Raw genomic sequence first — 14,855 nt, 5'->3', positions numbered from 1 at the left:
TGCACGTGCGGGGGGGATGTTATTTAAACAGCCCCGCGGCGCGCGAGCACCATTAAGTTGACAAAACTTCTTCTTCACAAACTTCTCCATCTTTGTTTTTTTTTTTTCTGCTGAAACGGAGCCCGAGCCTCGTCCTAACCCGCCATGTAGGCTACGCGTGTCGTACACTATACGTGGATACTGGCCCTTGTGTTTCGGGGGTCCGGAAAACGGCGACTCACGGTACGGAGAATCCAGCATGATGTGGCCGTGGGCAGTGCACTGGGTTACGCTGGTGTTGGTGTTGGTGTACCCGGCCGTGGCGCAGTACTCCAGCGACCTGTGTAGCTGGCGAGGAAGGTGAGGATGGAGCCCAACAAAGACACGAACACATTTCCAAACTTTTAGCTTTGTGTCTTTTGTTCATAGTTAGTTAGGCTAGCAAAGTATTAGTTTCAAACCAGGACTTATCTCGAAATGCTCCATTTTGGAGAGGTACACCGGCATTGCTTCTTTGTTATAGATACAAATTTGGCGGGCTGGAGGAGCATTTAAAGACATTATGGAATATACAGTATCATGTGGGAATATAATATAATTGGAGTCACAGGACAATGTGACTTTTTTTATGCCTCACATTGTAATTCATGCTAACATCAATTCAATTATTGTAATTTATGCAATTAATTTGACTTTTTGGGGGGGGCTTTAACTCACCAAATCTTGAAAACGTATGTATCCTAGCATAAATGTTCAAACCTGCTTATTAGTGAAGGTGTCACTTGTGTGATTGACGGGACACATGTTCATCATGGCAGGTATGAAAATCATCATAGAGCCATAACTGTAAGACACACATATAGTCTGCCATTTTGGTTTGCACATGCCATTTTTGGAGGGTCCGTGTCGTTTTTCACAATTTTATCTGCAGAATATGTTGCGTGCTAATAACTGATGGCAGGAAATAGCCACTAGTACATACAAACCTCAGAGTTTTGATTTTCAGATGCATTTATTTATTGAAAATAACTGCTGCTCATATTAATTAAAAATAAATGCATAAGAAAGCATGTCCCAGAGTTGTGAAACTGTTAGTACTTCATCAAGTATGCATGTCTAACATGAAATGTAATTCACAGCGCCCACGACTGGAATGTCTAATCTCGGTTCCTATCTTAAGTAAATAAAGCCACATGGGCCACATCTTTGATCGCTCCTCCACCTCCTGAAGTTGTAATGAACGTGGCGCTGTAAATTTTTATCTGTCCTCTAACAACTTAATGACACCCCCTTCAATTATGGGTGTCAAGGAGACCTGTGTACAATGGTAACACCAGTAAAAGACAGAAGGCTTAGAGCAGGGGTCTCAAACTCAATTTACCTGGGGGCCACTGGACCTACGGTCTGGGTGAGACTGGGCCACATCAGGTTTTCCCAAAAAAAAACGCATTTATTAAAAACAGAAAAATGAATAAACTTCGCTTTGGTTCTGATTTTCTACAAAAAAGCTCTGATAAAACATTCCATTGTTCTCAAATATCTTAATTTTTATTTTTCTACACAAAATAAGATGAAAAATAAATAAACAAATCAAGAATAAAGAAAATCAATCAATCAGTAATAAATAAATATAATAATAATAATAAAACGGCAAATAATAAAAACTTAAGAAACCACATATAGTTGGTGGGTAGACAAATTATTTTTTTTCAGATTAAAATGAACAAAGCATTATTAGAGCCCTGTAGACATGACAAAACACGACTATAGTCACATTTATACTCTTTTTATTTACAACATATTGCGCAACTGCAGGGTCTTGAGACACATGCTAACTCGCAAACTAGAGAGCGAGCGACCTAAACGGTAGCCTTCAAGTTATTTCCTTTAAACTTAAATAGCCAAAAACTTACCACTTCCACACGGATAGGGAGTATAACTATTAACAGTTATTTAACCTTTAACATGAACATTAATCAAACGTAATAATTTTTTCCGGGTACATGATACCATACAGCATCCATAAACTTTCATATCAAGGCGGGGGCCTCAAAGTAGTGTAATGCGGGACACATTTGGCCCGCGGGCCGCGTGTTTGAGACCCCTGGCTTAGCGTTTTGTTGAAAACAAACATCATGCAGATCATTCTGAAGAGTACGTATGGTGTATTATTTTCCCTACAGTGGTCTGAGCCACGAGTCTCATCGCAGAGATGTGGAGCAGATCTACTTACGTTGTTCCCAGGGCTCGATGGAGTGGCTCTACCCGACCGGCGCCATCATTGTCAACCTGCGTCCAAACACAGAACCCTCACCAGGACGCACGGGCGATCTCCATGTGTGCATCAAACCCCAGCTTCACTCGCAGGTAATGTCTTTACTTTAGACAGAAAACTCACAATCAATGTATCCATGGATTTATTAATCCTGCGTTTCCACGTATGAAGGGTTCACACCTGTATTTGGAGCGAGCTGGTGATCTGAGGCTGCTGATGGCTGAAAGTGAACAACCTCAGGGAGGCGTGCGCTGCTTCGGCTACGCTGACGGAGCTCTGTTTGTGGAGGCCGTTCCTCAAGCAGACATCAGTCGGAGGATCACCGCTTTCCAGTATGAGCTAGTGCCCAGTCATGGTCCTCGGGTGCACTTGTACCCACACCTGAAGCCTGGTTTTGGTAAGAAACAAACAACTCAATTTCATTCCTATCATTCCTTATAAGAGGTATTTTTAAACTCACCAACAAGCTATAGCACGGGTCTCCAAAGTCAGGCTAAGGGGGCGTAAAATACGTGATAAAAACACTAAATGCAAGAATTAAATCAAACGGAGAAAATAACAGTTGCGTACATTTATCCCTCTGTCATCTTACCTAAAAAAACACTAACCTCATCACACAGCAACTTGACACTCAAAAGATATACTTAATAAATATACCAAAAATATATAATATACAAATACATATTCTTGTCATGCATTGTGTCTGAGCAAAGCTTTCATTGGAGGACAAGCAGCATAGAAATGGATGAATGGTGCTGCAATGCTGTGTCTGTCCACCAGGGGCAGCTGAAAGAACCCAAATGGACGCCAATATCATTTCAGCATCCCTGCAGGCAACAGTGAATGCTTTGCTCAGAAGCAGTGCATTATGGGAAAACTTTAAATAGTTGTTTTTTTTTAATTTACATCTTAAGTGCACATTTTGGGCGGCACGGCGGTCGAGTGGTTAGCGCGCAGACCTCACAGCTAGGAGACCAGGGTGCAATTCCACCCTCGGCCATCTCTGTGTGCAGAGTTTGCATGTTCTCCCCGTGCATGCGTGGGTTTTCTCCGGGTACTCCAGTTTCCTCCCACATTCCAAAAACATGCTAGGTTAATTGGCGACTCCAAATTGTCCATAGGTATGAATGTGAGTGTGAATGGTTGTTTGTCTATATGTGCCCTGTGATTGGCTGGCGACCAGTCCAGGGTGTACCCCGCCTCTCGCCCAAACACAGCTGGGATAGGCTCCAGCACCCCCGCGACCCTTGTGAGGAAAAGCGGTAGAAAATGAATGAAGTACACATTTTCAGTGTTAAGTTCCAGTGTGATGAGTTAAGTGTTCTTTGTAAGATGCCTGTTGTAACCCCTTAGCTCACAAAACTGTCACCGTTGCAAAAAAGCTCTGTTTAACGTACAAAATAGTTTAGTTAGAGACCTGTGATGTCATCACGGTCGTGATGGCGTGAGAGCCACCATGAGAAGAGCTGTCAGGTTTGCATTCACATAGTCAATTATTATGGAAATGTCTTTAATTTGTAGGCGTTCATCAATAATTGGTTGTTAAAGTGCTCAGCACAGACAGGCCCGTCTAGCCGGTGACGTGAGTGGAGGTGACAGGCCAGATTTTTGGCGGTGAAAAAAAAAATTGCCCTCTCAGCCGACATGAAGCGCTCCCCTCCCCCGCCTTGTCTTGGCCAGACTCAAGAAAACAAGCAGGCCAATCGAAAGGTCATGTCGGTGTCGAGAGCAAGAGTCAGCCAATCGTCTATGTGCTGTCAATCAAGAACAGATGCCCCCCGAAAGCAAGGCATTTGGGGCAGGCCACCCATATGAGTGAAGCAGTTTAGTAGAAAGGCAGGAAGTGTGTGTTTCCTTACACTTGGTCTTCCATTTGTCCACTTAGCAGCTCTTGAAAGATGGAAACTGAGGTGTAGTATTTTTAAGTTTTTAAGTGCAATTTTCTTTTTTTCCTTTGCAGTCACATGTGAACCTTGTTCAGATGAAGAGGTCCTCGTGGCTGTTTGCACCAGTGACTTCGGTAAACGCAACCTCCAGACACACAAAACATACGACTGTCACACACATCATACAACTGACGCATGAAGAAAATCTCCCATGTTTACTCTGCAGCAGGTCGAGGTGTCTTCCAAGGCGTGCTAGCAAGCGCCGACAAACGCTCTCAGGCTGCTGCCGTGGCTCTGAGTCGCCTCCACCATCAGAAGACCCGGGTGTTTACCGGTGGCGGGGGCAGAGTGCGGCACTGGACCGGACGTGTCAACGTTCCTGCAGAATGCGGCGTTCCCCCGAGCGGAGATGACTATCTTTTTACCGGCTCCGTCCATTTTGGAGAAGCGTGGCTTGGCTGCGCACCTCGCTACAAGGACTTCCTGCGGCTGTACGTTGGAGCGCGGAGAGCGGGAATCAACCCCTGTCACGTAGATATTGACTGAAAACACGGAGAAAGTTAAGAGAATGGAGCATCATCGTCACGAAAGGGCACTCCTGCAGGATGTACCAGTTGTTGTTGCTGTGCAGCAAAACTGTTACAGGAACGGACCTCCGCCAAGGCTTGGTCACCTGAAAGAGTGCCTGAAAGAGCACCCGAGTGCTTGGCTTAAATACGGAATAAGAGCTTTCTCCTTCAGGTTCCAACAGAAGCATTTCCACTTATATGCAACCTAAGCGGCTGCTTACCTGTAGGACCCCCTTGGCCAATACTGACCTCATCAGTCATGGACCCGCACATGTCCATGGAACCGCTGCTTGGTTTAAAGGGAATCGAATGTCAAACAAATGCTACATACGTGCAACAAATTACAACCTGCTTCTAAATGTCACTATATTGGTGATGGTATTTTTAAATCGCTGACAAATGCAACCTTTTCACTGTATTGTCCAACTACCTTGGTGAAGGTAATTATGTTACATTTGAATGTACTCATTTGGCTGTTCACTTTTTTTTTTGTACAGTATACCAGCGGATGAATGTTGAATTTAAATTATGTACCAAATTCTGAAGGGGCCTCATGAAAATTTGCTTTGTAAAAAGCTTTCTGTAAAAAAAAAAACAAAACAACAAATCTTCTGACAGAAGTGAAGTGTAGGCAACTCTGTGAGTTTATATGCTGTTTGTGTTTGCTTAAGTCTTTATATTTACAGAAAATAAATGAGTTTGTTGTTATGGCTTTTGTTGTGAAACATGAAAATTCATTGGAAAATGCATCCATTTTTTGAGTTTGATCATTCAAAATGACAAATGTGCAAATAGTGAGCATCTTTGCTGCATCTCTAAGTGAAGTAAACATCTATTTTTCCCCTTGAACACTTTTCACTCTGAAATGAAAATTCTAACTTATGCTAATAAGATGTGCTAGCTCCAATTTATTCATTCATTTTCTACCGCTTTTTCCTCACGAGGGTCGCAGGGGGTGCTGGAGCCTATCCCAGCTGTCTTCGGGCGTGAGGCGGGGTACACCCTGGACTGGTCGCCAGCCAATCACAGGGCACATATAGACAAACAACCATTCACACTCACATTCATACCTATGGACAATTTGGAGTGACCAATTAACCTAGCATGTTTTTGGAATGTGGGAGGAAACCGGAGAAAACCCACGCATGCACGGGGAGAACATGCAAACTCCACACAGAGATGGCCGAGGGTGGAATTGAACCCTGGTCTCCTAGCTGTGAGGTCTGTGTACTAACCACTAGACCGCCGTGCCGCTCAGCTCCAATTTAATTGGATGGATGAAGCAGATGTCCATTAGTAGTTTAGTGTGTCACACAACTGACTTTTAGTTGAGTTATATGGGATAGGCTCCAGCCCCCTGATCAGAATAGTGCATGATAAAGAACTTGAATGTGGATAGTTTGTTGTGAAAAGTCAGCCGGGATAGAACAAGCAATAGTAAATGAATGGATGGATGTCAAAGCACTACTGCTACTACTACTACTACTACTACTACTACTACTACTACTACTACTACTACATTAAATGCCAATCACTTACAAAGACTTAACATCTGTAATAGTAAAATAGTCGCAGACTGAGAAACAGCTTCTTCCCAAGAGCCATCACCACCCTGAACTCAGACATACAACGTACCCGGTTATTAGCATAATGCAAATGTGCAATATTTCCATTACTGCCTCTGTTACTACCTCAATCATATTTATTTATTTAACACCCATTACAATACACTCATATGTGACTTTACTCATCTGTATGCACCAGTCATTATTTGCACTATGACCCATTTATCAATGCACTAAAATTAATATATCTGCAATATGTCTGCTCCTGCATATGCTCCTGTGCAATACTATGTGTATATTTTGGATATCTTGTATATATCTTGCTAAATTGTCTTTTTTTTACTCTACTTTTATATACTTTTTTTTAAACTTGACTACTGCACTGAAAGGAGAAGCTCTCTAATCTCGCTGTACATCTTGTATAATGACAACAAAGGTCATTCCATTCCATTCCATTCCATTCCATTCCACAATTACCATGTTTTCTAATCAGAATCAAGCAAAAGTGAGACAGTGACTGGAACTCACTAAGAATAGACATAACACAGTTTGAAGGTTGCAGAAAGGCCCTGAAGACTGGAGAGGATTATCTATAAATAAGAGCTCCCCTTGCACACACTATTTGGCTTCATGTTGGGGCGTGTGTGTGTTTGTGTGTGTGTGTGTGTGTGCAAGTGTAAGTCCTGGCTCATCATTCAAGAAGCCCATTGCACACGTGTCTTGCGTGTTGCCCACATGCCAACAGCAACACCAAGCACTGCCTGACCAGAAAACCACCTTTGGCAGCTCCCTCCTGGCAACAAGCCCAGCTCTCCTCGGCATCCTCGCTAATTCGGGACACACTTATCCCTCTGCTCAGGGTTCCTACTGTTAACCTTCGGGTGTGTGAGATGTGGAAACACTTTGACATGCAGTATCCGAGAAGCACAGCTGTGTGGTCAGCTGAAGCGGAGGGAACGGGGTTGAGCTCAGGGGGGGAAAAATATCAGTGCATGTTCTCAAGCCATCGTGATGCACTCTCCGGGCCAGGGTGGGGTCAGCAGTTTTAAAAGGTGGCAAAAATATTTTCGGCTGTAAATATGTCTGGTTTTCTACACGTGACCGAAGTAGCACAGGAAGACAGATGCACGCAATTAAGTTGATGTTGGCTTCCACGGAATGATTTAGTGCTGTAAATGTAGACAGGCGGAAATAGCGAGACGGACATGTGATATACTGGGAAAAGGCTGCAAGCAGTCAAATCATTTTTTGCTTGTCATATTCAATGAGGTCCATACGGATTCGGACAGGTACTGCTTCGATCCAGTGAGAGCATCCATTAGCAGACATACATGCCCATGCTACATCAGTACATCAGTATACCTCCACCATCTTTGACACATTCACACACACTGTAAACAGAACCATTTTAATATGAAGCCCATGAACATATATATTTATATGTATATATATATTCACAATTATGTAAACTGAGGCAATGAAAATGCTGATCATCTCCATAATGTACCTAAAGCTGTAATTCCAAAATTGTTAATGCCATATTTTTGTGAAAACTAAAAGTCTTCACTTCAGTGAGCTGATTTATTTAAAAAGTAAGTAAAAATTCTTGTTGTTGGGCAAATACTTAATAATAATAATAATAATAAAATAACATATCAGTCACCCAAACGGCTGCAAGAATTTTTAATATTCTTTAATTTGGGGCATATTTAAATGTAATAAAATATATCACGGGCGGCACGGCAGTCGAGTGGTTAGCGCGCAGACCTCACAGCGAGGAGACCAGGGTTCAATTCCACCCTTTGCATGTTCTCCCCGTGGGTTTTCTCCGGGTACTCCGGTTTCCTCCCACATTCCAAAAAACATGCTAGGTTAATTAGCGACTCCAAATTGTCCATAGGTATGAATGTGAGTGTGAATGGTTGTTTGTCTATATGTGCCCTGTGATTGGCTGGCGACCAGTCCAGGGTGTGCCCCGCCTCTCGCTGGAAGAAAGCTGGGATAGGCTCCAGCACCCCCCGCGACCCTTGTGAGAAAAAAGCGGTAGAAAATGAATGAATGAATGAAAAATATATCACTTACTTTATGGTCCAATTAGTACTGTATATTGCTGCACTATCGCTCATACCTTTATTGTATGTAATGTCGCCCTCTAGTGGTGTTTGCTTATCATTGCTTTTTAGTGCTTGAATTTACCAGGTTATAAAAATAGCATACGTACAAATAATGAATGTTGCACATTACACGCATGTTAAGTGGGTTCTAAAGGGAATCGCTGTGCTTCAAAGACATATATTTAGTTGTGTGATGTCGTAATAAGGCGGAAAAGTTGGCGTGCAACATGTTTACGTCGTTCATAGCAAATATAAATGAGGTGTGTCTTGCTATTGTCGCCCTCTAGTGGTGTCTGCTTAATATTGCTTTGCTTGAATTGACCAGGTTATAAAAATAGCATACGTATAAATGATGAATGTTGCACATTACACGCATGTTAAGTGGGTTCTGAAGGGGGGCACTGTGATTTAAAGACATTGTGTGATGTCGTATTAAGGCGGAAAAGTTTGTGTGCAACATGTTACGTCGTTAAGCAAATATAAATGAGAGGTATCTTGCTATTTTGTTCTTTTTTTTATTATTTATGCACACTGCATAGTGAAATAATGGCCACCGGCAAACAAAAGGAAAGGCCCATCAGGTCAGAACACGTCATATGTTTCAGTGTGATATGTAAATGATTTAGAACATGCTTATCTTGGGTTCGATCCCCCTGAGTGCTCCTGTATCTAGGCAACACGTCAACAAACTCTCATCTATCGGACAACTTACTTAGCTCTTACTATCATCTGTATCTCAATTGTTTGTAGTTGTCGTTGTAAGAGAATGAGCTCGGAGGTGTTAGTGTCAAAGCCGCAATATGACAGCAGTGCGGTGGTTCCGGGGCCCCAGGACGAAGGGGCCCCGCTAGAGCTGGAGGCCGCGCAGCCCTCCTCGGGCTTAGCTACCGCAGGCTTCCGCTCCGCTAAATACACCCCAGCCGAGTGGTTCTCCAGCTACCGCAGCCTCCTTCAGCAGGCCGGCTCCGACCATCTCTCGGCCCAGACCATCCAAGAGGACTCTCGGATCCTCTGCGAGAAGACGGAGACCACCACTGTCCGCAACCAGATCAACGGGACGCGCCTGCTGGGGGAAAGGCTCCAGGACATCCATCGCTGGAAGTCCGAGCTGCAGGAGCACATCCGCCGCCTGGTGGCCGACACGGCGGCTCTGCAGGGGATGAAAATGCGGCTGGAGAAGGCGCTGGACGCCACGGAGACTCCGTATGCCATCGCTAATGATAATCTGACCTGCAGGAGCCGGAGACTGGGGCCTGACCTGGTCCTGGACTGTGTGGAGGAGGAACTGCTCAAGGTGAAAAGGATGTGTTGGTTGAAGATGTGCTGTCCATGAATTGCAAGTTAAACTTTCCAAACATTATATTTATTGATTAGATATGCTTCTGTGTGGGTACTCTGTGGGTACTTTGAAATAGTACCCCAGCCAATCCGAGGTGAGGTGGAGATAAGCGGGTTCCACCGTCATAACCATTTGTGTGTTTGAGTAGGAAGTGGACTTGATCAAGAGTGTCCAGGCTCTCCTGAAGAGAACCATGGACCAGGTTTCCACTCAGATCAAGTGAGTGCCACTTGGGTTTCCTGAAAGTCAAAGTGTTGGTGATTTGAAACAAATGGTGGGGAATCAACCACGAAGGTAGGCTTCATACCATAGTGGTTCTTCCAACCGTAACGTACTAACTACTCATTAGTTTGTCAGTAACTACTCTAAATGTATGTGCCTTAGTTCCTCAGAAACCATTCATTAGTTTTTCATTATTTCTTTACTAGTTCCTCAGTAACTACTCTGAATTTGTGTACTTTAGTTTCTCAGTAACTATTCATTAGTTCCTCAGTAGTTTATTAGTTTCTCAGTAACTACTCCAGATGTATGTGCCTTAGTTCCCCAGTAACTACTCTACCCATCAGTTCATTAGTTCTTCAGTGACTACTCTAAAAGTATGTGCCATAGTTCCTCAATAACTACTATTTTTTCCCTCGTTAAGTCTTAATTAGCTCATCAGTAACCACTCTATACTTCCTCAATAACTACTCATTTGTTCATCGTTAATTCTTAATTAGCTAATCAGTAACTACTCTAAATATATGTGCCTTAGTTCCTCGATAACTACTCATTTGTTCCGTATTAGTTCTTTGTAACTACTCTAAATGTATGTGCCTTAGTTCCTCAATAACTACTATTTTTTTCCTCATTAAGTCTTAATTAGCTCATCAGTAACCACTCTAAAAGTACGTGCCATCGTTCCTCAATAACTACTCATTTGTTCATCATTAGTTCTTAATTAGCTAATCAGTAACTACTCTAAATATATGTGTCTTAGTTCCCCGATAACTACTCATTTGTTCCGTATTAGTTCTTCAGTAACTACTCTAAATGTATGTGCCTTAGTTCCTCACTAACTACTATTTTTTTCCTCATTAAGTCTTAATTAGCTCATCAGTAACCACTCTAAAAGTACGTGCTATCGTTCCTCAATAACTACTCATTTGTTCATCATTAGTTCTTAATTAGCTAATCAGTAACTACTCTAAATATATGTGTCTTAGTGTTTTAGTTCCTCGATAACTACTCATTTGTTCCGTATTAGTTATTCAGTAACTACTCTAAATGTATGTGCCTTAGTTCCTCAATAACTACTATTTTTTTCCTCATTAAGTCTTAATTAGCTCATCAGTAACCACTCTAAAAGTATGTGCCATGGTTCCTCAATAACTACTCATTTGTTCATCAATAGTTCTTAATTAGCTAATCAGTAACTACTCTAAATATATGTGCCTTAGTTCCCCGATAACTACTCATTTGTTCCGTATTAGTTCTTCAGTAACTACTCTAAATGTATGTGCCTTAGTTCCTCAATAACGCTGCATCTGCCTGTGCATCTCTACATTCTAAGAGAGCATGGACATCTGGTTGAAACACTAAAACAATACTAAAGCATTATTTTAAAAACTTCTTTTGAAATTGAATGACTCCTCTATGAAACATGAAGTACATGTTTGAAAAGATAGCTTGTTGGTGGTTCTCAGAGTTCAGAGAGGCGACTAGTGTCTTTTGGTTGTCAGGACGAACAGAGAGGTCAAGCAGACGTTGGAGTTCGATTGGTCAGATAAGTACGAGGCCTACGCGCTGGACGACCAGTGCGGAAGATACAACAACAAGAGCACAGACACGCAGCATCACGCTGTCTCGGCCTCCATGTTGGCGCAGTGAGTAGCACAACACGCAGTATCACCAACATTACTACCACTTTGAGGCGTTCATGTTGTTCTGGTCTTGCAGGATGTCTAACATCCCATCATGGGTCAAGTTCACACAAAACAACATCAACAAGGCCATGAGGGAGGAAAAGGCCACACATAATCTCAGGTCCGAGTACGGTTTGGATCAGACTTTCGATGTCTTAGGTCTTAGGTACTAAATGCTGTTTCGTGTGCCTGTCAGAGAGCTAGCGGAGCAGGTGCTACTGGATACCACTAAAGACCTGAGGGTCCAGTGCTACAATGTGGACCAAGCCTTCCTGCAACGCTGTGCAGAGCAGATGGACGCCAAGATCCAGCTGGAAGTGAAGCTTAAGCAGGTAGAGGAGGTCACACACACACACAATAACACCCAGATTGTTTTGGATTCTATGCATTGTGTGTGTGTGTAGACTTTGGAGCAGATTGGAGCTCAGGAGAGGAACATAGTGGCTCTCCAGAAGGCCATCCAGGACAAAGATGCCCCGCAGAGAGTAGTTGAGTCCAGGTTGTACCGTCGCTCTCTCAGAGCCAACATGGAGCTTTGCAGAGATGAGCCCCAGCTTAGGTACAAACACACACACACACACACACACACACCGTTTATATCCTTGAGTCTTATATAATTACCTGTCTTGTGTGCAGCTTGGAAAAGGAGGTGAAGCAGATCGGCGCCACGTTGGAATCTCTGCAGCAGCAGCTGAGCGATGCTCGGCGATCACTGTCCCAGCTGGAGGAGTCCCGCATGGCGCTGGAGAAGGACATCATGTGTAAAGGCCACTCGCTGTTCATCGAAAGAGAAAAATGCATGACTCAGCGTAAACTGTACCCGACAATCTCAACCCTCTCTGGGTATTGATCATCTTTGGTCGGCTTGGTGTTGCAGTGTTAACGTTGTTGTGAACCATGACCACATTCATTGATGAAGATATACACTAACATTGTTTTTTTGCAATCAAATGTTTGCATTCAAAAAAATTTCGATAGTAGCATAGTCATGTGGTACAATAACATTGTGTTTGGTGAGTTAGTTTAACATAGATATATTTATGGACAATTATTTGCACTTTTCCGGCATTCTCACAAGGTACCAGGATGTAACCTCAGTGAAAGGTGGGAATTCAAAGCAAACCTCTATAAAATGTGACTTGTGTTATGGACGACCACACTACTGTGCTGAAAGTAATAATCTAATGAGGTTCATTAGGTCTAATATTTCCATACTCTTAAAAAATTCTTTTTAACAAACCAAAGTAGTAGTTTTTCAGACCTGACAGTTGCGACTGCTTGCTAGCAGTCTACATCCGGGTGGTCACGTGATGTTCCTGTGACGTGTCATAAACACCCGGATGAAGACTGCTAGCAAGCAGTCGAAACTGTCAGGTATGAAAAAATACTACTTTAGTCTGTTAAAAAGAATTAAGTGTGCTTAAAGTAGTTATTTGTATGAAGTAAGTTTTTTGTTGTGTAAATAAATGTATCACTAATTGCAGCATTGAATATATTCGGAGTTGCCAAGTCCAAACAGCCTTTAAAAGTAGCTTTACAGTATTTTATATTGGTAATTTACTCCACTAGAGGGAGCACTTGAGCCTCCTCAGATCCTGTGGTACCACAGAGCATCATCCCAAATCCAAATTTCTTATTCATTGAGTTGCTAAAATGCATTTAAACTGCAAAATTCAAACATTCCATCTGTTATTTTAAGAATGTATTAGAAAACACATCACAAAATACTTGAGATTCATTCAAGAGTTGCATAAAACTTGCACTTTCACAACGTTAAGCTCAAGTTTTAATTAAATGGTCAACAAGGTAAAAATGTTATGTGTTGTGTACTTAAGTCTCACACGTGTACAAATGGTGTACAAACACTTCAGATGGAAAAATGCCTGCATATTACATAAGATTTGTTTATACCTTTTCCCCCCAGTGTTTTTCAAAATCCAGATCTATTTTAAATTGGGGAGGTGCCACGACTGAGGATCTTATGAAACTCAAGTTTGATGTTCTACACACAACACACTGTCCACTGTGTATACGTGTGCACATGAGCATTGTGTGCGATGAAACACACCCCCCTGAAAGTAGCACTTAAATGTAGACATGAGTGATTTAGTGGGGATAGACAGATTATATACATGAAAAAAAAAGTTTGCCTGTTATAAAATCATGGACTTGTATAAGTTAAGTGTACTCACGTGTACTCGGGTCATGTGACTAGCCTGAAAGGGTGGGAGGGACCTTCAACTACCTGCAAAAGAATAGCATGAATATAAGTATAATATGATATACACTTGTTGGGTAGTAGTTGAGTTATGGGGTGTCACATCTCAATATGTAATAATATGTAACCATTTGGATAAATGAGAATAAGTGTAATGAGGCAAATGGGAGGGATGGATAAAATCTCTCATGTGAGGGAGTGACAGAAAAGAAAAGAGGGAGGGAGATGAGGAGGATAGAGGGACAGCAGGAGCAAAGTCACTGCTTTTTTTTCCTCCAGTGCTCCCTCACTCCTTCTCTCCCACTGACTCCAGGTTGAGAACAACAGGTAGGAGTTCATCTTTTTTTTGCTCTTTAATGTCTTCACCGTGCGTCTTCAGGGACTACTACTTTTTAACAACATTAATCCAAACATCTCGAAAGGTGAATTATGCTAAACGTGCATATGCGGTCTTTGAATGTTGCAGGCGATAGATGATTCCGCAAGTAAACTGCAAATAGAACTTTGACCTCTTTTAGAGTTTCCTGTCACAATTGCCCATTGACCAGATGCATACCTGGTGTTTACTACAATTTCACGATGGTGTTTATTTGCTTTTGTGTCTGCGTGCTAAAAGTGTGCAGCCAAACTAGAGGGTTTGTGGAAAGCCAAAGTTTCCTTTGGCTGGATAACGGGGCTACTTTTAGCGCCGCTTCCATTGGTTCAAACTGTTTTTTTTCACAGTTTCTCAAGTTTCCCACTCTCCTTTAAACAACTTTGACTATCAATAAAGTTTTTAAAAAACACCTATAAATCCTTTGCTCCGCCTCGGAATGCCACATTAGGGAAAGAGGCGCAGCTTCTAATTATACGCTCTGTCAAAGGAAAGAATGTCAATATGGCATCATTTGCATGATTTCAGGGAATTTTGTGGTGTTTTTATTCAAGCATAGCTCCTTGACGTTCCCCATCTCATCCTAATCTGACGATGCTTCTCTTCTCCTCGTCACACTTTGCTTCCTCCAGG

The 14,855-nt window shown here is 42.4% G+C and overlaps 2 protein-coding genes across 2 annotated transcripts; both read left to right on the top strand.

Moving 5' to 3' along the window:
- LOC131129671 (meteorin-like protein) lies at positions 1-5,440 on the top strand. Its single transcript, XM_058073439.2, has 5 exons — positions 1-339; positions 2,163-2,346; positions 2,426-2,651; positions 4,215-4,274; positions 4,367-5,440. Exons 1-5 carry the CDS (start codon positions 239-241, stop codon positions 4,684-4,686), a joined length of 891 nt encoding a protein of 296 aa, XP_057929422.2. The 5' UTR covers positions 1-238; the 3' UTR covers positions 4,687-5,440.
- Positions 5,441-9,099: 3,659 nt separating this feature from the next.
- On the top strand, positions 9,100-12,891 carry tekt4 (tektin 4). Its single transcript, XM_058065508.2, has 7 exons — positions 9,100-9,682; positions 9,876-9,946; positions 11,449-11,592; positions 11,666-11,752; positions 11,828-11,963; positions 12,036-12,190; positions 12,268-12,891. The coding sequence occupies exons 1-7, from the start codon at positions 9,155-9,157 to the stop codon at positions 12,479-12,481; spliced, it is 1,335 nt and encodes a 444-aa protein (XP_057921491.2). The 5' UTR covers positions 9,100-9,154; the 3' UTR covers positions 12,482-12,891.
- Positions 12,892-14,855: the final 1,964 nt, after the last annotated feature.

The sequence above is a fragment of the Doryrhamphus excisus genome, linkage group LG9 (genome assembly GCF_037039965.1).
Source record: "Doryrhamphus excisus strain RoL-2023G ecotype Guam linkage group LG9, RoL_Dexc_Guam_v1.1, whole genome shotgun sequence".
Classification (NCBI taxonomy): domain Eukaryota; kingdom Metazoa; phylum Chordata; class Actinopteri; order Syngnathiformes; family Syngnathidae; genus Doryrhamphus; species Doryrhamphus excisus.
Note: the sequence above shows the minus strand (reverse complement) of the source record. Positions and strands in the feature narration are given on the sequence as shown.